General features: G+C 38.3%; 1 protein-coding gene across 3 annotated transcripts in view; it reads right to left on the bottom strand.

Moving 5' to 3' along the window:
• The window catches only part of met (MET proto-oncogene, receptor tyrosine kinase), a 65,715-nt gene extending 39,775 nt beyond the window's left edge, over nucleotides 1-25,940 (bottom strand). For 2 of the 3 annotated variants that reach the window (XM_048157914.1, XM_048157916.1), the window contains exons 1-3: nucleotides 25,593-25,939; nucleotides 22,512-23,703; nucleotides 443-634 (exon numbers count right to left, since the gene is read on the bottom strand). In XM_048157914.1, coding sequence (XP_048013871.1) covers nucleotides 443-634; nucleotides 22,512-23,693 — 1,374 coding nt within the window. In that variant the 5' untranslated portion in view covers nucleotides 23,694-23,703; nucleotides 25,593-25,939. Of the gene's footprint in view, nucleotides 1-442; nucleotides 635-22,511; nucleotides 23,704-25,592 lie in introns of all 3 variants that reach the window. The other variant, XM_048157915.1, reaches the window with a different exon arrangement.
• Between the last annotated feature and the right edge of the window lie 1,142 nt (nucleotides 25,941-27,082).

Genomic DNA, 27,082 nt, shown 5'->3' with positions numbered 1-27,082 from the left:
TTGGACTCATAAATTCAATCTAAACGTTGACTTTCTTATCCAAACGTTATGTAAAAGTTTAGCTTTAACAGTTTTAAAGGCGAATTCAGCACTGACAAGATGGGCTTTTAATAAAACTCGGCTGTCCATGCAGTTGAAATGTGAAATGTTTTTGAAATATTTGCTACATGTCTAGATAAAACAGAGAAAAGGGCTGTGGCGTTCCCTTTTGCCAAAATCTTCAACAACCACAATACACTTTTTCCTACTGATCTGACTGTCCGTGGGCAGGGATACAAAAATGCGCAAGTTCAAGTTAGCTGTCAAAAGTCAGCTGGATGGTGCATGTTTTGCCTCACCCGTTGGATGAAACATGGAGAAAGAGTACACAATGTTCATGTACATATACTAGTATTGACACAAAATACATTGTGGAAAAAAATCTAAAACTAACATGTCTCACCTGGATGACGCGTCCCTCAGCTGTGCCTAGGCTGACCACAGTGTGGTTTTGGATGGGCACCACGGCTATGGAAGTGAGAAGAATGTTCCGGAACCGTCCATGGAAGTAGTCCCGACGTGGGTTGGTGCTTGTAACTTCCAACCGGTAGCCTCTTTCATGTTTCCCACAGCTGAAGGAATCTCCCGCAAAACTCTGGTAACAAAAGCAGAAACGCATTGACAATTTAAACAAGTTGTATTTACCTGGCAACAAGCAGAAGCTGTCAATACCATATTGGTGGCACATAATGCGTGTATGAATTTTGCAGCACTGCCATTTTTTCCAGAGGACTGGCCTCAAGTTCACCATGCCAAAAGCAATTTGTGAGTTAGATGCTTGGGGAAAAAAGTGACTTCGGCCCCACACAATAAAGCTCTATCTAAGCTCGGCATCTACTGTTTCATCCTGGCCAATGCAGTTGCATGTTTTCTCCCATGGTGCTTGGATCATCCCTGCCGCATTCTGACGGCTGTGCTCACAGATGGCAGGAATTCATGGGAAACTGTGAGGAACGTTGGGCTTGCTGTTGCTCTGTTAGAGCTCCGATTGAGGCCAGCTTTGTTTGGCTGGGATCTCTACAACCTGTGGAGTTGTGGAAGTTTCAGAGAGGCTGTATGATCCCTAAGATATTAAAGGGGCAATATTCATAACACTTCTGTAGCATTTATTTTTTTACCCTGAAGTCCAACAGTTATAATTAGCATTTACATAACCCTCAGAATGAACTATCCATTTCTGAAAACTGTACCTTTAAGACTGTTTTGTATATCATCTACTATATTGTATCTCTGTTATGATTGGCATAGTTCACGGTGTCATTCATCAGGGCAGGCCAAGTTGTTGAAACCAAATAGGCACTCAGGGAAGAAGCCTTGTGTTGTGAATGTTAAGAGTATTTCTGCACAATGCATCAACATCTTATTTAAGAAAATAATCCTCCTTTATCCCCTTTAAGAAGATCTTTTGACTATAATTAAAGGGATAGCTCAACAAAAAGGAGAAATTTTGAAGACTAATTTGACCGCTTAACTCAATATAATCAAAGTGAATGGGGCTGTCAAGCTCCAAAATGACAAAAGTCATCATATACGTAAAATAAAAGGTCTATATATAAAGTTCTGTACGGCTCATGCATTATATTTAAAAAAGGCTTCTGAAAGACTTTTTATGGAAGTAAAAACAGTAATATCCAATATTAATACTCTAATATTGAAATGTTTCAGTTTAAATGACTCTTTTCTATTTTTATATACATTTTCAAAATTTAAATTTATTGCTGTGATGGTAAAGCTGAATTTTCAGCATCGTTACTCCAGTCTTCAGTGTCACATGATCATCCTAATATGATGATTTGATGCTCAAAAAACATTTTTTATTATCAATGTTGAAAACAGTTATGCTACTTAATATATTTGTGACCCGCTCTGGCGAAATGAGTCGGAAGTCGCAACGTTCTATTTTAAGATATGGGCCGATAATGTGGAAAAACAATGAAAAAAATCGTTTTTTTTTTTTTTTTTTTAAAGCTAATTTCAAAGAACAGACTTTCAAAAATAATCTCCCAAAGTTTCGTAGTCCAGATAATTGAGTAAAGGTATTTAAATGGCTATTAAATTTGACATGGTTTTACTAAATTCGCTGGAAATGAACTTCTCAACTCCTCTCGTCACTTATGAGCACTTCCCTGTATCCCCTGAAACGTCACTATCTCTGCTCTCCAAATATGGTGTTACATGTTGTATAGAACCAATCAAAAAGCTTAGAAATGTAAACACACTGCCATAAACGCTGATTTTTATCAATGGGAAGCCCAGTTTCGACTGACAGGCACGCGATTGGTCCAGCCATCCTCCTGTCAGACTAGCACGCGCGCTGGTATCTCCGTTATGAATTTGTTAAGGGGCTCGCACACCGGACGCGAAGCTCATCACCGCGCCACGTCTTTAAAATTCGAACGCATTGTTTTCTATGAGTGTACGCACACCGGCGGCGACATTCTGCGCCTGTCCACGGCGCCCAGAAAACAATGCATTTGAATTTTAAGACGTGTCGCGGCGCTGAGCTTTGCGTCTTTGGTCAAATTAAGCTGTAAAATAAATAGTTTATCCCTTTAAATGCAATGGATTTTGAAAGATATCAACAAAAAAACAGGCAAAAAACTTTAAAAGCGATTTTCTCAGGTTTTCAATTTGAAAAAGAGGGCAGACGACCATAATTCAAATGGGTATATCCTTAAAACCATTCAAGGTATGACTTTGACTAGGATAGCTTATTGTCTCATCTTTCCATTGATACCAAAAATCTCAATTTTGAAATTTGGGTCACTATGACTCATTTTGCTGGATCAGGTCACATTTGTGGAAACCGTGATACATTTTTCCAGGATATTTTGATGAATAGAATGTTCAAAAGAACAGCATTTACTGAAAAAAAAAATCTTTTGAAAATATGTTTACTGTCACTTTTGTTAGTGTATTAAAAGTGTATTAAAAATATCTTACTCTGATCCCAAACTTCTGAACAGCAGTATGTAAACTGGATCAACTGATTGATTTAGTTCTAACTCAAAATAATGATTCATTCATGAATTGGACGTGCCAAAAAGATTTTCAAGAATGACTTAAATTTTAGTTTTTAGTTGCAAAAGTAGGATTTGGAATATAGTGCAAAAGACATAAGAACTACTTTCATGATACATTTATGGTGATTTTTCCCCCTTTTTAAGCTTAACAGACCCAGTACACATTGATTTTAATTATACTAAAATGATTATTATTTTGTGTTTCATGGAAGAAAGCAAGTCAAAGAGGTTTGGAACACCATTTGAGCGAGTAAACAAAGAATTTAAAGGGATAATTAAAGGGATAGTTCAACCAAAAAAATGAACATTCTGTCACCATTTACTCACCCTCATGTTGTTCCAAATCAGTATGACTTTATTTATTCTGCGGAACACAAAAGACGATATTCTGAGAAATGTCCACACAATAGAAGTTAACAGTCACCAAAACTGTTTGGTGACAAATATTCTTCATATCTTCTTCACTGTGTTCTGCAGATTTGAAACAACATGAGGGATAAATAATGACCGAATTTTAATTTTTTGGGTGAAATAGCCTTTTAATTACCTAGAGTAACCTGAAAAGGAATGGAGCACCTGAGGGCTACACAGTGGTCAAGCTCAAAGGGTCACAGACTCTGGTAAGAAAGTAAAGAAGTCATTAATAATTAATGAAACCAGACCCTGGCACCACAGGCCATGTCTAAAATGCCTGTTGGAGTACAGAAAACAGGCGGTTAATGATTAACACCGTTCTCACTCAAACTCTTCTCATGTTACACTGTATGGTGAAGGCACCTTGACAAAAACACAAAAAAAAAAAACACACCCATGAAAAATCAGACAGGCATAAAAAGGACACTCCATACTGTGCCAGAAAAGTTCTCACTCTTTCTACCCCTCTTTCTCTGGCAATGTGAGTAAGACGCATGAGTCAGTGGGATGACTGCGGTTGCAGCTTTATTTTGAGGGCATGTCTCAAAGGGTTGCTTTGAAGATGCTGAGAACAATACAGGTAGACGATAAATCAGGCCGAACGAGCGCTGGGCCCTGCTCTCATTACAGGGCCGCACGGGCTGGCTCAGAGGCACAGAATCGGTATACAGGTGAAAAAGCCAGCAAAGATGAAGGGGGATTACAGGCCAGCTTATCCCGTCCCCTCAAGGCAGACAAGGACTCCTCTGGACTTCTATTGAGGAAGCGACAGAACAAGAGAGAGTGAGACACATGTAGCATGAAGCAACCAGGGAAATCATCAAACTGTGCACAAGATGCCTTTGATGTGCAAGTTTGCTTTGCCGGGTTATATAAGCCCACCGCGATCCATCATAACGGCCGAGCTGCCATGTATTTCAATAGGACTTGCATAAGCACTCGTAAGAAAGCACTGTGCTTTGGCATTGATTCGGGGGGCTCTCTGAAGCCTGACCTATCACCAGCTGAGCTCACCCCTGAGAGTCAATGCCTGATTTAGAGGGAGAGGGGAAAAAAAAGGTTTGTGGGGTTATTTTCATAGCAAATAAACTTCATGTTTTGCCTTGTGTTTGAAAAGGAAGACATTCCAATGCTTAGCTCACGGTATTGCAAGGATCAAGGGTAGAAATTGAAAAACCTGGGCAGTGTTTTGACAAGCTTTGGATGCTCTGATCCCGAGGCTCCTCAACCAGCCATCTTGCAGGTTTTTGAAGGTTTGCTCTCATAATTTCTCACCTCGCTTATTAAAGGAATATTTGGGGTTCAATACAAGTTAAACTCAATCAAGAGCATTTGTGGCATAATGTTTATAAAGTGCTGCAGGGATGACGGATTTTTGCCAATAGGACTTCCATTGGCTACTACTAAACAGTGAGTATTTTAATGATTACATTCACTTCCATTGTAAGCTTTCCGCATTTTTTAAAGGAAAGGAGGAACAAATAAAAACTGTCAACATTATGTGCTGTCAACTGTAGTTAAAGGTGCCCTCGAATGAAAAATTGAATTTATCATGGCATAGTTGAATAACAAGAGTTCAGTACATGGAAATGACATACAGTGAGTCTCAAACTCCATTGTTTCCTCCTTCTTATATAAATCTCATTTGTTTAAAAGACCTCCAAAGAACAGGCGAATCTCAACATAATACCGACTGTTACGTAACAGTCTGGATCATTAATATGTGTGACCCCAATATTTGCATATGCCAGCCCATGTTCCCAACATTATGAAAGGCATTAGACAAGGGCAGCCAGTATTAACGTCTGGATCTGCACAGGTGAATCATCAGACTAGGTAAGTAAGCAAGAACAATAGCGAAAAATGGCAGATGGAGCAATAATAACTGACATGATCCATGATATCATAATATTTTTAGTGATATTTGTGAATTGTCTTTCTAAATGTTTCGTTAGCATGTTGCTAATGTACTGTTAAATGTGGTTAAAGTTACCATAGTTTCTTACTGTATTCACGGAGACAAGAGCCGTCGCTATTTTCATTTTTAAACACTTGCAGTCTGTATAATTCATAAACAACTTCCAACAGTGTAGCATTAGCCGTTAGCCACGGAGCACAGCCTCAAATTCATTCAGAATCAAATGTAAACAATATAACAGTATACAATACTCACATAATGACGAACACTTTGTAACGATCCATTTGAGGGTTATATTAGCTGTGTAAACTTTGTTTAGGCACTGTTTAAAGGGATTTAAAGGGGCCGCACAGCATAAATCGGCTCATATTTAATGATGCCCCAAAATAGGCAGTTAAAAAAATTAATTAAAAAAAAATCTATGGGGTATTTTGAGCTGAAACTTCACAGACACATTCAGGGGACACCTTACACCTTATACCATATATAAGTCATATTACATCTTGTAAAAAAAACGTTCGATGGCACCTTTAACTCATATTGAACCAGGAATATTACTTCATTTGAGTATTTTGAGAATTATTTCAAAGAATGCAGAAAAATATTACAAAAACATCCCACGTAGCTCCTCTTTGACACATTAAGCAGCTCTCATTGTGTGCGGCACAATGCTGACGTGATAGGGTTACCATGCCCCACCTTTGGTGCTTTATAGCTTTGTGGCCTTTGGCGTCACCTCTAAAAGGCTTGATATGAGTGAAAGGAGATCTGTACGACCAAATGTCACCTTCACAAACTTTCTGTTAACCCCCGGGCCCCGATGCAGTTGCGACCACGTACAGCGTACGTGAAGATTTCCCGAACGTCATTGCTCCACACTGTCACCCATCAGCTGCTTCTTGACGAAAATAATGTGACCTTTGACCTCACAGAATTTTCAGTAATGTTGTATATGTTTATATGCATGTGTGTGTGATTGTGGCGTGCCCCACCTTTGCATTTATACAGCACGTCGCAAAGCAACCCGATTCTTGTGTTTATGCGCCTTTCTTGGATTACTAGGTCGTGAGGGTCAGTAGGCTGGGGAGAATTAGAGAAGCTGACAATATTGTGGGATTAGAGGCTGGCAGTCACCATGCAATCCTGGTGCCTGACTGCTGGTGTGTTAATACCCGTGGATGTCTCGAAGAAGACTTGAAGAGCCTATTGTAGAGCTGCACGATATATCGAAATAAAACTGATATTGCAATATGGCTTAAGGGGATAATCAAATAGTGAAGGCTGCATTTCATTAAATAAATATATGTGCTGCCAGTTTCAGAGTGAAGATTGCTCATTAGATGAATGCTCATGATAAACTGTTTCAGCATCTCAGAGCAGCTTCGTTCATTTACTTGTTGTGAGCTAAATGTGTGTAAATGCTACGCTTCCTGATTAATCGAAATTAAACTGCACAAGATTTGGCAAAGGCAGCAATTTTTTTGATGCGCAGCTTCTCAGTGAAGCACGGCTCTGTGATCAGTAGTAAATTTTCCATCTGAAAGCCAGAGGGCGCTCTCGTTCAGAAACTCAAAATATGCCCCGCAGATCCCTATGGGTATCATACTATCGCTGTAGCTGAATAAACAGAAGATTGAAACACTTTGATTGATTAAACATGACTAATAAACACATGAATATGACAATATATGCTTTATCTGAGTTCTTCAAGCCTTCTCTGGTATTTTCATGATAATAAAGTATATTTATACTTCAATGCTAATCGACATAGCCTTTATCACTGAATAGAATACTATGAAATAATATGTTGTGTGCCTTATTCTGTGTAAGAAGCCACATCATCTCACAGAAGGATGTTTTCAAACACTCAACTGAGGTTATGAAGTGAGTTTGGAGTAAAAACATGTTATTAAATGTTGTCTTTTGTTGGACAAGAGGTTCATAAACACTTCTCATGTTTGGAAAGATGTTTGATGCGTGTTGCTTTTTCAAATGCATGTTATAAGAGACTCAAACTTGCAGTGCTTTCAGAAGGAGCAGCATTTACTACTGATCACAGAGCGGACAAACAACACATTAAAAAATAAAAATAAAAAAAATAATTGATTGCAGCCTTTGCGATTTCATAATCGCACCAAGCCAACCGGTTTGAGCCCGATTTATACATTTTATACAAGCAATATCTCAATGTCAATTTTTTCTAATATTGTTCAGCCCTAGTCTACTATAGACTGTCAAAGTCAAACTTTTCTTTTTAACAGCTGCTGTCTGGGAAAGGTGCTGTTGACTCCTATTCATTCTTTCTTGTTTTCAGTTTTCTCCTCATGTTGCTTTTCCTCATGATCCTCTTTTTGGTCTTATCTTGTCTTGTTACTCAATTTTCACTTTTCTCACTCTTTACCTCTCGACTTGCTCTCCCAATCCAGCAGTCAAGTGATCTGTCAGTAGGGGACTTTGTTCCTCACTCAGGTTTCCAACTGGAAAACAATACACGGCCCAGTACAACCGCTCATATGTTTGCTAAAAATTGAATCAGCTTATTCAAATGCTCATGATTAAATCTCTTCTCATCTAGTGATTTTGAACTTGTTGCTGCATGTTATGAGAGGATTCGCTCAGAGCACCATGAATAATATGCCTGGACCAAACTAGTGAGACAAAATTTATTTTGAAACAAAGTCATTAATCAAACTGAAATCGAGATTAAAATACAATTAATCAAAGAGATTTGTTTAAACAACAAGATGAAATGCTTGATTATTTTTCATTGTTCCTTTGCAGTTAATGAGCCATAAAGCACAGATTGGGCCAACGCTACACATTTTACACTAGAAAAAAAATAGCAACAAGCTAAACATAAGCTATCATTCTATTGACATACAGTGAAACATATTATGGACGTGCTTATGAACCATGCTCATCCATTCAATTAGATAAACAGACATAAGCAAAGGGGGGATAATTTAGTGTGGAGTCCATTCCGGAGGCCCAGAGGTCTGTCATTATTTACTCGTCCAGCATGAATCTATTCAAAGCATTAGCGGAAACGCCCATTCATTATAGCAGACAAGATGAGCACGCTCAAAGAATTGCTCTCTGCCACAGTCCACAAGCATGCTGAAGTAAAAACCTCCACCCTTATGCAAGGAGCATGGATCTGATAAAAGGGTAAAGAGCACTGCTTTAAAACCATGAAGCGTTGAGACCCTTTAAAAGATCAAATCCAGCCCTTTATGGAAGAGAACGGAGGCAGAGCATTCAAATGCCTGGTTTGCAGTTGGCCAGAATAATCAATTCCAATCTTGACTGTAAAGACTTGGCAGGGCTGCTTTTCTGTGATGATCTTACTCTTTTTCACATGTCAGAGAGAGCAAAACGTGCCTCTAACACTAAGATTTTGGGAGCTGTTTAAAGAGTTTCGCAGATTCTCTGTTCCTAATTTCAGCTAATTTATTTCCATGCATGACACTCTGCAGAGAACTTTGCTCTGAAGAAATTCCCTTAAACTCTTAAAAAGATGAGAACGAACATGTGTTAAGTCCATGCTTCTTGGTGCATTTGGTATGCTAAATGCTGTAAGAAGAGACTGTATGGTGATAATCTATTGTTTGAAGCAGCATAGGCCCTGTTTACATCTGGTATTAAGAAGCCTTTTCATCGATCCGATCACAAGTGGATGACGCTAAATACAGATGTAATCATGGTGTGAAACGTTTTGAGCTTGTCCACTTTCAGAGGTACTGTAGTTGAAAACGCATTCGACCGGATTGCTTTTGAAGTGTAGACGCTCATGTGATCGAAGTTCAAAAGACTCTCAACTAATGCATAAACATCGGAAGTGCTCTAGCTAGACGGGATTTAAACTTTGTCGAATGAAGACCTATGTTTGGTTTGAAGACAAAAAAGGAACCAAGCATAATGTTCTCTCACCACTCCTGATTTCTAACACACCGCACCGCATTTGCCATGGTGTTTTGGCTGTTAGAGCAGAAAAGAAAGCTGCTGCTCTCACTATGTTTTCCATTGTTTCAGGTTTGGGTAAATTGCGTAAGCTTATTTCGTCCATTAGATGGAAAGATCTGAAAAAGCCCATTCAATTACCCACCTTTAGGCCCCTCCCCTTGAAGAAATAAGGACAGAAGTGGTCAAAAGAGATTAAAACACCAGGTGTAGACAGGAATGTGTCTCCCTCGTCTACTTGTGATCTGATCGACCAAAACGCATCTTAATACCAGGTGGAAAGAGGGCTTTAGTATCTTGGAAGACATTAAAGGTGCCCTAGAACTTGTTTTCACAAGATGTAATATTTGTCTAAGGTGTCCCCTGAATGTGTCTGTGAAGTTTCAGCTCAAAATACCCCATAGATTTTTTTAATTAATTTTTTTAACTGCCTATTTTGGGGCATCATTAAATATGCGCCGATTCAGGCTGCGCGGCCCCTTTAAATCTCGAGCTCCCCGCCCCTGAGCTCTCGACTCTATATACATTGCAAAGTTCACACGGCTAATATAACCCTCAAAATGGATCTTTACAAAGTGTTCGTCATTCATGCTGCATGCATGCATCGGATCATGTGAGTATTGTATTTATTTGGATGTTTACATTTGATTCTGAATGAGTTTGATAGTGCTCCGTGGTTAAAGCTAACATTACACACTGTTGGAGAGATTTATAAAGAATGAAGTTGTGTTTATGAATTAAACAGACTACAAGTGTTTAAAAATGAAAATAACGACGGCTCTTGTCTCCGTAAATACAGTAAGAAACGATGGTGACTTTAACCACATTTAACAGTACATTAGCAACATGCTAACGAAACATTTAGAAAGACAATTTACAAATATCACTAAAAATATCATGTAATCATGGATCATGTCAGTTATTATTGCTCCATCTGCCATTTTTCGCTATTGTTCTTGCTTGCTTACCTAGTCTGATGATTCAGCTGTGCACATCCAGATGTTAATACTGGCTTTTCTAATGCCTTGAACATGAGCTGGCATATGCAAATATTGGGGGTGTACATATTAATGATCCCGACTGTTACGTAACACTCGTATTATGTTGAGATTCGTCTGTTCTTCTGAGGTCTTTTAAACAAATGAGATGGAGGAAACAATGGTGTTTGAGACTCACTGTATGTCATTTCCATGTACTGAACTCTTGTTATTCAACTATGCCAAGGTAAATTCAATTTTCCATTCTATGGCACCTTTAACACATAGTTCAAATGGCTTATTATCAGTAGTTGGCATGTCCTTCCTGTAGTTGACATTAAGAGGCAGATATGATGAAACCCTTATGTCAATTTGGGCCTTTGCAAAAACACATGTGGCCTATGCTACACGCTACAAAGATCAAGGACTTTACTCTCAAAATGCCCTCTTTCTGCCAGAAAAACACTGACATGTGATAAAGAGTATGAACATGCAGCAAATTCTGTCGTTTGTAGTCATATTTCTCAGCACTATGATTCAAAGCTAGCAGGTGGCATCCTTTTTATGACACACAATTTCAGTGCCAGTCAGCTAATTTACCAAGTGTGTAAAATCATGCAAATGGAAAACAAACAATCGAGCGTGGCGGTGATATGTAAAGCATGACCACATGGTAGAACAATGCATCATTGTGCTATCTTTTGGTAAACCACTGGAAGTTGGCATGTCTTTTTATTGCCTTTTTTGTCCAGATACCTTCAGGGATTATGGTCAGACTAACACATTAATAAAACACATCTGTTTGAGGTAGAGGGGGGCACTGATCTGCCTCTGGTCACAGGCAGGGGAGATGGATTTGTTGAATACAATAGTCAAAGGTGATAACCCTTTGTCCTCCTGTTTAGCTATACAGTCTTTGAATATAATAGTTTCCTTAAACTACAGTCTCTTATGACATGCTCATTGCATCAGATTTCGTCTCTGCACTAGGAGTACCAAATGATTTTCATGAAATTTGGTTCCATTAACGGATCTTAAATGGTTCTTTTTAGTGACTCAAAAACATACAGTGTAGTCTGATTCCTGAATATATGACTCTTATGAGCCAGTTCTTTTTATTTAATCAAAAAAATGCAGCACAGTCACTTTAGTCCAATAAGTCGTTATTGTTATTTTTTTTTTTTTTCTGAATCATAAAATTGTAGAGAGCAGTTCATGTAATCAGATTCCTGAATTATTCTCTAAAAACAACCGGCTCATAAGAATCAAGAACACACAACAGGACCTGAATGAATGACTCCTATATGGGGTTCTATTTAGTGAATCAGTTTTTTTGTGAATCAAAAACATACAGAACGATTCAGTCCAGTTCCTGAATGACTTTCTAAAAAGAAATGGCTCAAAAGAATCAAAAACATACAATGGAACCAGTGTAGTCTGATTCTTGAATGAACGAGTCTTATGAGCCAAATCTTTTCAGTGAATCAAAATGCTTTTAGTATGAATCAGTCGGAGTGGTTACATACTTAATCTGAATCGGTTACTGTTACTGAATGATTGATCATATCACAATGTGCAGTAAAAAATAAACTGCAGTTTTGTTGGAATCATTTGTATTTTTGGTATTTTATTTCATTCATTAAATAAATTCATTAAAAAAAATGTACAAAATTATTGTTTTTGTAGCTTCTTTAATATGTAGTTAGTCAAAGCATTGAATTTACAGTATGCTGTCACTGAATCATTTGTGAGAAGCCAATAAAAACTTTGCCAAAGCAGTATTACATTTATGATTTGCTGAAATAAGCAGCAGTCGCCAATAGATTTGTTCATTTGTTCTCAAAAATGTTAATGAATCCATTAAGCAACAGGAATCATTAAGAAGAATCTGAGTCAGAACCAGAATCATGAAATTCCTTTTGATTCCCATTCCTACACTCTAAAAAACAACCCAAGTTGGGTTGAAAATGGACAAACCCAGCAAATGTTTGCCCAACCTGCTGGATAGTTTTTTTTTTTATGTTTAAAAATTACTGTATTTATTGCTTAAAATGAAACCAAAATATGTTGGAAATGAACATTTATTAATAAATGAACATTAATAAGTTTACTAAATAATGATTAAACAAACATTTATTAAATTGCTTATTAATAAATGTTCACCTTTTGGTTATTATTGCTGCCTCTAGTAATCATGTGTCTGATTTTCAACCTATTTTGGTTCATTTTAAGCAAGCCATATAGTAATTTTTAAACAATAGTTGGATTAAATAAAACTGCCCAGCACGTTGGGCAAACATTTAACCCGAGTACTGGGTTAAAAAAAAAACTCAATCACTGGGTTTGTCCATTTTCAACCCAACTTGGGTTGTTTTTAACCCAGCATTTTTTTAGAGTTTACTCACACTGCTTCGAACCCTGCATGACTGACACATGAAGTCCACTCCATTAGCTGACCAAACACTGGGTGTTATGCCCCACAAAACTCACAAGTCAGCTATCAGGTAAAGCTTGCTCTCTTTTCAAGCGATCACACAGGCTGTGTCTACTGGGGGATAAGCTTGGGAATATCTGACTGACGTGCTGAATGAGGTGGAAGGGCAGCCGCAGATAAGCTCTTATTTGAGGTGCATTGTTGAGTTCTCAGCAGGTGATAAAGTAGAATAGTTCCTGGCCAATCCAATCCGTTCCATTACTTAAGCACACATTCATTCAAGCCTGTATCCTATGGAACCATTGTGTCGGCATTAGCACCAGGGCAGTACAGCGTAATGGCTCTTTTGACCTAGTGGGGGAGGTTGAGTCCTAGCATACCCCGAAAAGTTTATTTGTGGTCCCTGCTGTGTAAGCCAAAACAATTAGTAGAGGTCTTTGAACTGCACAAAACAATTAGTCTGGATCAGTCAACTCCAGTCGTTTAGCGGTGTGGGCTGATTGAATATCCAACCTGACCGGGCTCATTAAATGCTTCAGCGGGTATTTGATTTACACCTGGTCAGACTGTCTTTAACCTTACATGGAGGTTTCGAAATTGAGCTCTTTGATGAAACCTCGTGCTCACAGACCCGGAGAGCAGGAAATTACTGGAGGGAGTAAAAAAATGAGGAAGAGAATGTATGGTGGATGCCAGAGATGGATCAACATGCCTCTGGGCCACTGACTCATCAGCCTCACCAAAGCAATCTTTCCCTTCACCTGACACTTACACGTGTTTATGAATTATGCCTAGAGAGCACCGACAAGTATTTCAAGCCTGAAGGATGCGTTAAATACGGGCCAGTCATTACAACAACGAAAGAGGAAGCTGTGGTGCAGTAAACCTGGTGTAAACAGTGGAGTACTAGGTAATCGTATGTTTGTTTATATGCGAAGGACAGATTGTGGGCGCAAACGTTTATCAGTTGTATGCTTAACTGCTTCATGGAAATATTTAAGACACACATATGCAGGATGAGCAGGAAAACAGTCCAAGGACAGGAAGAAAAATCAACAACACACATACAGTGCATATACGCATACATACACATAACAGTACGACTTTTATCTTTTCAGTTCTCAGACAGGTTGGTTAAGTAGTTTGCCATATCTCATATAGGGTGTCTTATACTGTGGAACGGGCTTCAGTTTCAGCTTCTTCTCATGCAGCTATTCTTTTAGATGTCTCTTTTTCTAAAACAATGATTTTATTGATAGTCTAGCAGTGTTTGTTTTTTTTAGTAATATTTTCATAGACATTTTCATGTCATTTTTATTTATCAACATTAAAACACCGTTACAAAAATTACACACCCCACCCTGTGCACAAACCATGCCCTCGAGTATTAATTTTTAAGACATATCAGTACTCGAAATTAAAAACTGACTAAAATGCCCATCCCTAATATATACATTGCATAATATAATATTTTGCTGCATTTTCTCAGTATACACTACCATTCAAAAGTTTGGGTACAAATTTTATTACTTCATTTTTTTTTAATAAAGTTACTATTATCTATTTTAATGTGTTTTAAAATATACTTTATTCCTGTGATGACAAAGCCAAATTTACTGCAGCCATTACTCCAGTTTTCAGTGCTACTTCAGATCAATTTAATATGCTAATTTGGTTATTATTATTATCAGTGTTGAAAACATAGTTATGCTGCTTAAAGGTGCTAAAGAGGATGTTTTGTTTTATAAATTTTTGCAATATTACTTGAAACTGCCTTTGCTAACTGATAAAAGACTATTTATTAGGTGCACTGAAAGTAATAATATTAATATACATCATCTGTGCACGAGGTAGGGCCTTAAAAACATCAGCCAATCGTTTACGCGATCATCACGTAAACGATTGGCCCTCTGGCTTGTCAATCACTGCCATTATGTTCCTTGTGAAAGACAAGCGCGGCTGCGCGCTCCAGTAACTTTCCACACTCCACAGGTGCTGCATGCAATGTTTTTGTCCGGAGACAGGGATAACAACTGCAGATTATGAGTTACCTGCGGTGAGTCCGACATAATGAATCCACTAACACGACACAGCGAATGCCGGTGGTAAACACACGTGTTCCAATACTCGTGCACGAGTTTTGGGAGGCGTTCCCTCGAAATGAGCTGTGAAGGAGGGGGGCTGTTCTTACGCATGCGCTCACTTCAAAAACTCAGTAACAGTCTCTGGATTCTCAGTCGACGAAAAAATACTCTCTATCACCTTTAATATTTTACTCAATTTAATGCATCCTTGCTGAATAAAAAACTATCAATTTCAATTTTGAATGGCAGTGTATGTAAATATAAAGAAGACTTTTTGGACACATTAAACTTAACACAGCAAAAATAAGGGCATGAAAGTCAGGACACATCCCCACAGGTGCTCTCATCCCCAGATGTAGATGAGATGAACAGTTCACACCTGGATGCCAGCTGTCCGGTCTCCTCTAGCTAACATTATGGTCTTAAGTCACGCAGGTTTCCCGCCAGGGCAAGACTGCCAACATGAGCTCACTGCAGGGGCTTGACATTTTGAGAAAACACACAGCTGCACACTTCCACCTGCCCCTTGGTCTGAGCTGTTGGTCTGTGACGTGTACGTGCCTGTGTTTGTGTGCTTTTGCCAGAAATGATTCAGGGTGATTTAATTCCTCAGTACAAACCTCAACTCACCCACATAAAGTACATTTCTTATACATGTATACATATGCACAGAAACGCAACCATGCAGGTAGTTTATCGCAGCTTCTTCAAGCAGAGACAGGATACAACAAGTACAGTGTCTTTCAGCATGATTTTGCTCCTCCCAGAGCTGAAACCGTGGCCTATACTGTAAATGATCTAGGTTTTGCCGTTTTTGCGCAAACACATCTGGGCATAAGCAGGCCGCAGCACGTACGCTTTTTATAAGTGCTAAGTACAGTGCATTAGCGTGTCACCCTGTTCTTACATGACCAAAACACACTATTATGAAACAAACAGCTAAAAGTATCTGATTTACATTGATATTTGCTAATTCACAGTCAAAAAGAAGTGGGAAAATGTGCACGAACTAAGTTAAAAATCAATGCACTGCCTTTTCGCTTTTCTTTACACTTTTAGACTTGCCATCTCAAAGCATGTTCATTTAGCCACAGTGGCGGTAATAATTAAAATGGCTGTCGATCAAAACTCCCGCTTTAGGAATTATATTACAGGCCGCAATCAATCAAGCTTCAGATTCAATTTTAAAGTAATCAGCATTTGCCAGTTGTTCCCCTGATCAATTGTAATCTAATGATAATTTTGACCTTAAATGTGGCTGTTTGTTATTGCCGGTCTCAAGTGTCCCCCTCCCTTCTGCTCTTTCAAGACGGGGGGCGCTGGGTTTGTTGGGGTGGTTCCAACTCGGATATGTCCATTATTCCAAACAATAAGGACTATATTTCTGTCTGTTTTATTAACGAATATTGCTGAGCTAGAGCAGACTGACCGATCGATAATTTTAAGAGCTTGGGTGAAGTCTGAAAGCTGTGATGTCTTTCTCTCGAAGGGTAAGAGTCTATTACAGACTTTGGTGATTTATCTGATATGATATTCAAATAACTTTGGCTCCACATTTACAAATAAAACAGGAAAACAAGGCTAAATTCAATCAAAACTGAAGCACAGTGTCAGATGTGCTATGTTTCCACATAAAAGCAGGAGATGTTGGAGACCAGTTTGTGGAGTCGGTTGTCTAAGAGCAAAAACAAAATATTGGGATCAATTTATCATGCCTATTTACAGTGTAATTGTTTTATGACACTGCGTCAATTGCCTCTTTATAGGGTGATAAGACAGACTCCGCATAACATATGCTACCGGTATCATAATTCTCAACGATGCCACTATGATTTGCCATTGGCCTTAACCCACTCAGACACACACACCCAAAACAAACAAATGCACAATCACACATTCACACACCAAGGCCGTAACCATGTCTGAAACATTGGGGGGACCAATTTTTTTAAAGCATAAACAAACAGTGAAGGAAATTCTAGGTTTAATATTTGCATTAAAATATGCAAACATGTACTTTTATTTGAATGCCTAATATGTCGAAAACAAAAAACGTTTACAGTCTCATTACACTCTGTTAGAAATTATATAAATCACGTAAATTTTCAATTCAAAATGGCCATATTAGAGGGGAAGAATTCAAGTAATTTGCATCACTGAATGATTCTGGTCGGTCGTTTAACATTTTCTATCGGAAAGCAGCTGACATGTATTAAATGTTTCACTATTTACATCTTACCTCACTCTCTTTCAACATTAAAGGGGCTCTATGTAAGTTTTTACTTTAATAAATCATAAAAATACCCCAATATGTTTGCAGATATTTAGGTAACATGCTAAGTTTACCTACTTGTTTCTAAGAAAAACAATGCTACAGCCAGATATTCTACTTTGAAAATGCGCGTTTCGTGTCGGAATGTCTGTCTTTTGTTTTGGTCTGTGCGAAACCGTGTTCTTGAGTTTATCCAATAGTATTTCGACATCACAGGTTGGCAGTTGGCGGAAAACACCGCATACTGCAGCCATGGAAACCAGCAAACAAACTGGCTCAGAGAATCGCAGATTCTACCTAAAAGCCTCTGAATCCATCTAAATATCTCTATGAACAACAGAATATGTAGGGCCCTATAAAATCCGTTTTATTTTTTCCCAAATTCCGTTTTTTCCGTTTTAATTTTTCTGGATTCCATTTTTTTCCGTTTTATTTATTTTTTGACTCCATTTTAATGGTTAAATTAAATTTTAGTAATCAAAAAGCGTGTCTAATTAATTGAAATAATGAATCTTGTCCAATTTACCAACAATTTAATAAAAGTTTAACAAAAAAATAAAAAAAATTTAGGGCCCTATGATAAACATTTTATTCTTTCCCCTCAACCTTTATTTTTTACCAAATTCTGTTTTCTGGATTCCATTTTAATGGTTTAATTCCATTTTAATAATCAAAAAGCATGTCTAATTAATTGAATTCTTAAAAACAACAATATTTATTAATTAAAAAAATATATTTTTATGATTTTTTTTTTCTATTGTTCTATTGTGTATTTAAATTTTTCTGGCAATCAAATGAACGCATACCATTTAATTTATCTTTTAATCATGAAATTAAAGTTTTTTTGTCAAACAATGTGCTGCACAACAAAGCTTTACTGTTAAAATAAAAACATGGAAGAAACACAGATTATTGTTTAAAAATGTTTTAATAATTTATTGTTAAATTAATTTATCTAAATTCTAATTTCTCTGTGTTTATGACGGTAGTTTTCTCAAACGAAGCGGTTAAATGCTGATGAAGTGACTTTCAGAGCAGCTCTGGAGATGAATTTGTGCGTTCATATAGTGAGGCGACAGAGGACGAAAACACCGCGAGCGTCGATTGTGTGTGAGGCGGTGTGAGGTAAATTAAACTGCGCTTCTCCATCATTCATTTCAGAGTCACACAGGCATGCAGGATTCATGTTTAAATAGTCTTTTTGCGGTTTAATATTCACAGACACTAGTCTATATCGCGATTTAATTTAAGTGTACTGACCTGCTTTTAATTCATTCATCAAAAGTTTGACAAATTCCGTGACATTCCGCGTTATACAGTAAATTCCGTTTTTATGAATGGATTCCGTGATTCCGTGATCGTGGAATTTATAGGGCCCTACATATTAAAAGACAGATAAATCAACTCATCAGCTTACAGTGTGTCGGTCTCCTCAGCTTTCATTGTCAATTGTGCTCCCTGTTGTTGCTGGCAACCCGCGTCTTTGAACGAGGAGGCGGGCCAAACAATATTTTGAATTTGGACTGCAGTACCTATTTTGAACACTGGGTGTCATTCCTGCATAAAGCCCCTTTAAACTGATGCTTCGCACTGGTATTCACACACTGCTTCTGTGAACAGTAAACCCTGCCTACTTTGATTTGATTGGCCATCTCAATCATTTTGACAATGATGAGTACTGTTAGACCGCTGAGGCAGACCAGGCTAAAAATGTAACTTTTAAAAGTTTTTGTCATCCTAACAACAAAGTTGAGTGCTGTGTAATGGAGTGTAGCAGAGCAGAGCAGAGCAAGAATTTCAAATATTGGGGGGGGGGGGTGTCTATGGTTATTACGGTCCTGTCACACACTTATGGACAAAAAAAATGTATTGGAAACAGGCGCACATCCCTTTCAAAAGATGTTCAGACCTTTCAAAGCTGCAAGTAAACACTTCTAGGGAAATGTCTTCCAACTGCTATTGCTATTTAAGCTATTGTATATCCGCATAATGAAAACTGATAGAATCACAACTGACTTTGAACAGATGTTTGGATCAAGGATCCACAGAATGAAAATATTTAAAAACGTCTTGAGTGCTTCAGTCTGCAGATCTTCTGCCGTAATAAATGACTGAGTGCACTTTGTGAATTTGGCCAGATAAAGTTCAGGGCACTGAAGCAACTACACCAGACTGGAGAGCTGTGTGACTTTGGGACGAGGCCAGCCGCTCCGGTCTGGCCCATATGAACTGCTAAAGCGACCAGTACAAAGACTGTTAGAGACAGTTGAAGAACACCTGCTGGGGTAGTGATCTGGGCTTTCCCGCTGTATGGACTCTGATAAGACAACACACAAGCAAATAGAAAAGTGCAGAGAATGGACAGCATGAGTTGAGTAATGGTTGTTAAAAGCCTGATTCACACAGACCTCAAACAAACCTAGTTTTCAGATTGTCCGCAATCTTCATTTGAATCTATGCCAAGTTTATAACTGAAGTGCTTACACATTGTCATTTTAAGAGTTTTGCACAATAAATATTTAAAATTTACCTCAGTCCACAGAACAGAGAGTTTTGGGTTGTGTTGATCATCAGTGTTGAGGGTAAAGCATTACAAGTAACTTGAGTTACGTAATCAAATTACTATTACTAAATAAAGTAACGCATTACTTTTTCAATTAACAACAAAATATCCAAGTTACTTTTTCAAATAAGTAACGCAAATTACTTTGTTTTCACATGTATTGAGTGACAGTTCTCCTGTCCCAGAGGTGTTGTGTGCGCTGTGTGAACATGACGGTTATTGTAGTTCTACACTAAATGTGAACATGCATTACACATCTCACTTGCACGAAAACGTTCAGTCCTCAAAATGAATAAAAACAGTGAAATGCAATCTCAGAATTTTACCTGTAATAATTAAATATATTACATATACTTTATGTATTTAATCTCACTTTATTAACCAATGCCTTTGATCTTCAATGATCTAATTCAACCTAATAGTTGATTTAATAGTTTACATTAAAGGGGTACTTCACCCCTGGAAAGATGAATGTGTATTTAAAATTGGTCATTTATGTAGTAGAAATGTGAAATTATTTTTTAATTTGGAGCTTTCTAGACTGAGAAAAGGCAGAAAATGTATTTTTGACTAATGTGGATGAAAGACAACTCCCAGAATGCACTTGTTTTGCTGCCCTTGCGAGGCCACGCCCAAACCACGCCTATCGGTTACAGGCGGCATTACCAGGAAAATTCAAACAACTAGGCTTGCTTTGTTACATATTAATTCTATAAATCGTGAGTTAGTTCATACATTTACAGCGAAATGGTGCTAAATTGCTTTGTACCTGGATGTACACCCAAAACCAGGAAAGGACAAGTAAGTTTCCATCATTTTCCGATTAAGTTAAAGATTTGGAGCGATGTAAACAGTGGCTGCGGGCCATCAAACACCCGAAGTTTGGAGATGACACCGTTATAGAAAACTTAAAAAAACGCAGAATATGTAGTCTCCATTTCAAGCACGAGGACTACGAACCAAATATCCTTGCAATGAAGAGAACCATTCTGAAGGACACCGCGATCGATATTCACTTTCCCAGAGGACGAACAGCCTGGGCATCTGGTACTAAGCGTATTCGCCTAGAGGTAAGACTCGCTGATACTAGACTGATAACACAGTAACGTCAGCCTATATGTAGTGTTGTAGGTAGCACATAGGTAGCAGTAAAACTGCAAACTTAGCAAAGTAACGTTAGATAGACAATTACATATAAGTTGCATATAAGTTGACTGTTATCAAAGTAAAGCCACTGTTCTGTAAAACTGAGTTAGTCTATTTATCTATTTATGCTAACGTTACCACAAAAGCCTGTTGCTGTATTGGTTGAGATGACTGCAGAGACCGATAAATTTGCGAGATGAACCACTGATGTAGTGCAGACAAAATAAAGTTAATTACTGTAAGCTTAAAAATATAATTGACACCCACTTTTGATAAAATCTTTGATCTATGTCCGTGAGTAACCTCAAACGCGCATATGTATGGGCGTGGTGAAAAAATGCGGAACTACCTGCTATTACTGGCTGTAGTTTTAAGCCTCTGGCCAAAAAAGCCTCCGATGACGCAAAATGACGATTTTTGCGTCATCGGAGGCTTTTTTACAGAATAAAAATGCATAAATCTCTCATCTCGGGCTGATATGAAGGGGGAAAGCACGGTAATTCGAAAATACTAGTGGTATTCTACTAATACAAAGCTTAATGCTAAATCCTGAAGTAACCCTTTAAAGGATTAGCCCACTTTCAAATAAAATTTTCCTGATAATTTACTCACCCCCATGTCGTCCAAAATGTTTATGTATTTCTTTCTTCAGTCGAAAAGAAATTAAGGTTTTTGAGGAAAATATTTCAGGATTATTCTCCTTATAGTGGACTTCAATGGCCTCCAGACGGTTGAAGGTCAAAATTACAGTTTCAGTGCAGCTTCAAAGGGCTTTAAACGATACCAGACGAGGAATAAAGGTCTTATCTACCGAAAAGATCAGTAATTTTCTACAAAAATACAGCTGTATATGCTTTATAAACACAAATTATCGCTGTGTATGTGCTTCCGCTTTCCATATTCTTCAAAAAGCTTACGCAGAATGTCCTACGCCTTCCCTATTCTACTTACGGAAAAAAACGAAACTAGCGCTGCATTCGTTCCGTAAATTGAATAGCCATTGAAGTCCACTATAAGGAGAATAATCCTGGAATGTTTTCATCAAAAACCTTCTTTTCGACCGAAGAAAGAAAGACATGAACATCTTGGATGACATGGGGGTGAGTAAATTATCAGGAAAATTTTATTTGAAAGTGGACTAATCCTTTAATTTGCTTTAGCTTACAGATAATTCCTTTCATATGAAGCAAAATGAACATGAATCAGAATCAAATTTGAATCCGGAGCTTGCAGATCAGAATCAAATCCCTAAATCGGTATTGATACCCAGCCTTTTGTGCCATGCTGTCCACTGTCCAGCTTAAGTAGTTGGGACATGTTTGTACACTTTATCTTTACATATTCAAAACATTAACCACTGTGTCTTACTATGCAGATCAGGGCGATGTATGACTATGTTTTGTAATGAACTCTGGGAAGTAATAGCCCTGCATTATCGACAGGCCCACAGGGAGTCGTCAGCAGTTAAATTTGTGTCATTTATTGATCAGCATGATTTACTGATTGATCCAACAAATGGTGATGGATAAGTAAAAAAGACGAGGAGGGTCAGTGATTTATGATGGCCAAGCAATTGGGCTGACAAGAAGTCAGATTTGCTCTTAAATGGGCAACGTTTTGAACGGGTCGTATTAGCTAAAATTGACTGGAGAAAATGCATGATTTGATTGAAACCTCTTACCTGGTTGAAGGTTTTCTCCTCTGACCCTGGAAAGTGATAGAGCTTCCTCGTGTATCCCTTCTGAATGAAATCCCTGAAGAAGTTATTGATGTCCGTAATGGAGATAAGGCAAACGGCAGAGCTGGCGGTGGGCTCTGGTGAGTCAGGTTTGCTGCGGGCGAAGGCAGCAAACAGCACGTCCTCTCCTTCTTTCAGGCCCATCTCCTGCTGAAAGTCATAGCCGACTTTGGCCACATGAGCAGCTTGGAGAACATTGAAAACCACCTGGGCCGAGCGTTTCTTCCTCCTTCGCTCAGAGTAAATGCACTCAAAGGGCATTTCTACATAGCGCAGGATCTCAGGATCCGAAGAGCACATGCGTACGATCCTCGTGTGGAAGGCATTCGAGCTTCCACCTTCTCGTTGGACGGTGAGAAAATAAGCATATGGACCACTCTGGAAGGAGTAGACGTAGCGTAGCGGGTAGTTCCCACGCAGCCCTGGGGCCAAGTCCATGTAAGATTGCTCGGAAAAGAACTCAAAGCCATCTTGAGTCTCTCGCATCTTCCTAACGGAAATGGTGTGGTGGAGACGCGGGCCGGTCATATCAAGAGGCTCAGAATTTGCGACGAAGAACCTCACGACACCACTGCTCATCACGTTGAGGATCTGCGTGCCCGAGGGTCCTGCTAGGCAGTCTGGGCAACCGTGGCTACTGCCTTTGTTCTTCTCCGAATACATGCAAGTTACTTCCGTATCCAGGGGTCCGTCCTCTAACACGTGACGGGTGCAGACGCCGTTCCCAACCGAACCACAGCTGAAGAGCTCAAGGTCGTAGAACGTCTCCATCACCAGGGCCATATTGGTGTTGCTCGTGTTGGTGGGCTTGTCTTCGCAAACAAAGCATGGTTTTGGAGCCAAGCAGTCTGGACCCTCGGAGACCGGTCCGGTATTATACTCATGTATCTTCTTGAGGTCTTTTGACAGAGCGTAAAGCTTGTTGACGGCACCTACGTACACAGTTCCATTGAATTCCAACAGCTTCTGGATGGGATTGTCAGATACAAAGTGAGGAAGGTCATAGGTCACCGAGAGGTCGAGTTTGGAGCTTTCAATTGGTTCCTCACATTGACTATTCAAGCCCCAACACAGCGTTTGAAGGATGATGAGGATGCAAGTGGCTTCAGAATAGTGAATTCTCATCTTTGTTCTTCTGATGAGGAAAGAGACAACATTTATTGAGCATATTAACAGTGTAAAGCCTGACATATGAAATAAAAGTCATAAAAATCAAACATTTTAAATCAGTTTTTTTATCTTAAAAAGTTTGCATGTGTTTTATGTTTTGTCCCATATTTGATACATCAGGCTTTATATAGTGAGAATATGGTGCAAAAATATGCAATTTGGTGCAGTTGTTTTTAGTTATATGGCCAAAAAGTATGATGAAATTCTGATAGCTTGTAATGTAAATCAACGGGATCTCTACTACTTTCATAAAATGCATTTAAATATCATTTGTCACTATGCCCCAACAATATGTCTTATTAAGATTATATTTATATGCTAAGTTTTATGATCAAAACTCAGTAGTTTTCATTGTGGGGGGCAAAACTATAAACTATCAATCAATGCAGAAGGCATATTAAAAGATTATGTACAAGTTTTGCTCACACTGATAATTTAGAGGCCTTAAAAATGCATATCAAACAAGATACTTTGGGCTTTATAGGGTTAAAACAAATAGCATTTTTGTAAGAATTCTGATTCTATATATAGAGGCCATTAGTGCACAAAACACAAGGACACAAAAGCTTTATGAACCAAGACAAGCTACTCTGAACAAATGACACTTGTAAATCACAGCCACACGCACTGCAACAACAATGATATCAATGGTTTCCTTGCATTGTAGAAGCCTCAATAATTCACCACTCACTGAGTGTGACAAATCCATGGATAAAAGAAAGAGGGCAACTCTAAACGATCCTTGTGCCTATGACTTGGACAGCACTTTTGTGTCTGTGTACCAGAAGAGGCGAATCATCAAAGAGTCAGCCTACACTGAGTGCACTGCGGTGACAAGTCTAACTTTAGACAGCGTTCTCAAGGGAGTGGTTGATAAACTCAATTAAGCCTGGTAGTCTGCGGACGCCGGAGAAGTGATTTATTGTTGGTGTACTTAAACGCTATTCCTCCAGGAGGTCGCTTTTAGGGTTGAGAGGGAGAGAGCGGCAGAGCTAGAGGAATATGGGATTCACCCTTACTGTTATCTAAGCAATTGAAGTGCACTGCGTAGCACTATAGGTCTCTGCAAGCATTACTAAAGAACTGTTGCACTTTCTTACCTTTTAGAAATATTCAGTCAGTTTTCTTACTGTTTACCTATATACAGTATCTCCTCTTGTTTTTTAAAAAAAACTGCTAAACAAGCTTTCATATTGTCTTTTTTAAACATACTTCTACACATTACCACTTCAAGTGCAGTAACAATGCTTGGCACACTAAGGATCCTCACTCAAAAGTGCTTCAAAAACCTTGAAAGGGCAGGAACAGAAAAAAATACTGAATATAATTATTATTTATTAATATTTTACAACACACTGGGACTCACATAATGCAATTCCATGATGTTCTTAAAAATTTTTTACTGTTTGTATCTCCCATGAAAATAAAAATGAAAATATGTGAGTTTTGGGCCAAATCTTAAGTTGTCTGCAGACCAAACTTTTTCTCAGAAATTGAGCCCACTCATTTAGGCACTCAAATGACTGTAAAAAAATTAAAGTGTTTAGACATAAACAAGTCTACATTTCCAAATATTACGTTCCTAAACTTAAAAACTAAACAAAAGCTTCCGTTTTCTTAACTGGGTTTCATGGAAACCTACAGATTTACAATGACTCACACTGTCAACAGCTAAACGCACACCTTCCAGAGAATTCCATGAAAACCGTTCAACTAAATTTCCTAGCAAACCAAAAACAAGAAACGTATTTCAATAGCAACAACTAAACTTTAATAGCATAACTTCCCATGGAATAACCATCCGTAATACTTTTTATCATACTATAAACATTCAGAAATAAAGCAAACACTCACCTGTAAAATAAAGACACCTGTCTGAGACAGAAAGAGAAAATAATCACATCTTTTAACGGTCCGGTTCGCTCTAGACGCGCGCGCGCTGTTTCTGGCGGATGCCAGCAGTCTCGAGATGGGATGCGGCGGTGAGTTTCTGCGCGCTTTCAGTTAAAAACTTGCCCGCTCTTCCTCCTCCTCTCCGCAGCACCGTAACCACTCACTCGGAGAATGTGCACTCGGGTGACTCACGCTCAGAATGGGTCACGTCAGTTTAAAGGGTTTGTTGTTGTACTCTGCGCAAACGCTGCGGGTCGTTACTCCATGGCGCGCGTGCCATTGGATGGAATGGGTCTCTCAGGTGAGCAGCGCGCAGTCAGATTACTGACAGTTACGTCACTGGCGGTGGAGTAACAGAGTCCGATGATTGGCTGCTGATATTTAGCAATTACTGGGTAAGTTCCATTAACATCAAATAAAAGTGTTAATATTTGTAAGCATTATAATGCGTAATTTTTTAATGTTTATTTCGAAATTTATACACGATGTGTAGCCAAAACATTAAACGTTGTGATCTAAAATACATTTCATTGAATTAATCATTAGATGCATAAAATAAAGTGGAATGGCTTTAATGGTCTTCAAGAGCCTTCAAACCCCAAAAGTATATAAAAAAATTCCCATGACCTTAAACATCTGCAGTAACAACATTCTAATATTGCATAACAACACTAAAATAAAAATTTTGTCCCACAAACCATGCCCCAACACATATTTTTGACTGACAGGCTACTGTCCTACTTTTCGAAACCACATTTCCTAAAGCAGGACACTAATAAAAATATATAGTTACAAAGTTATACTATTTTGTGATTACAAACAATTACATGATTGTTTTGTTTAAAATTAATTTATACTCAATATCAAGTTTGTCAAAACTTTATGTTATTGACCTTTGGGTGGTCTTCACACAAGGTGTTTCCTGTGTGATGATTGCTTCAACCTCAAATATGACTAGACATTTGAGAGGTCATGTTATTTTGATCACATGACACCATAGTTTCACTGGCATTCATGTATTTATGGGGGACCTACAATCAAACACTGCATTTGAAGCCAGGATGAATGAATATTCTATAATTTCCTGGTGGTAATTTGGAGTTTGTATTTCATTAATCACTCTAATGACCAAACCGGTTAATTGCTAGTATATTATTACATTCTGTAGCATTAAATTCATTTGGAAAGACCTTCTATCATTGACTAAGTGAGCTCAAAACATCAATACTTACATGGAAAAGCTCAATAGTCTGCATTCAGAAGTCTGTCTCACCACAAAAGACTGCATATGGGTTTGTATGGGCATTTATTGGAGTTTTGGTTTTAGCAAGTGTGCTTATTTGTCATATTTGTCAAAAAGCAGATGGAGGGAAGTTTACTACTGTGGTCAGCTTTACACTGCCACCCTGTAATCACTAAACCCGAAGTGTGAAATTCTGGACCTATGACTT

The sequence above is a fragment of the Megalobrama amblycephala genome, linkage group LG15, assembly GCF_018812025.1.
Source record: "Megalobrama amblycephala isolate DHTTF-2021 linkage group LG15, ASM1881202v1, whole genome shotgun sequence".
Taxonomy (NCBI): Eukaryota; Metazoa; Chordata; class Actinopteri; order Cypriniformes; family Xenocyprididae; genus Megalobrama; species Megalobrama amblycephala.
Note: the sequence above shows the minus strand (reverse complement) of the source record. Positions and strands in the feature narration are given on the sequence as shown.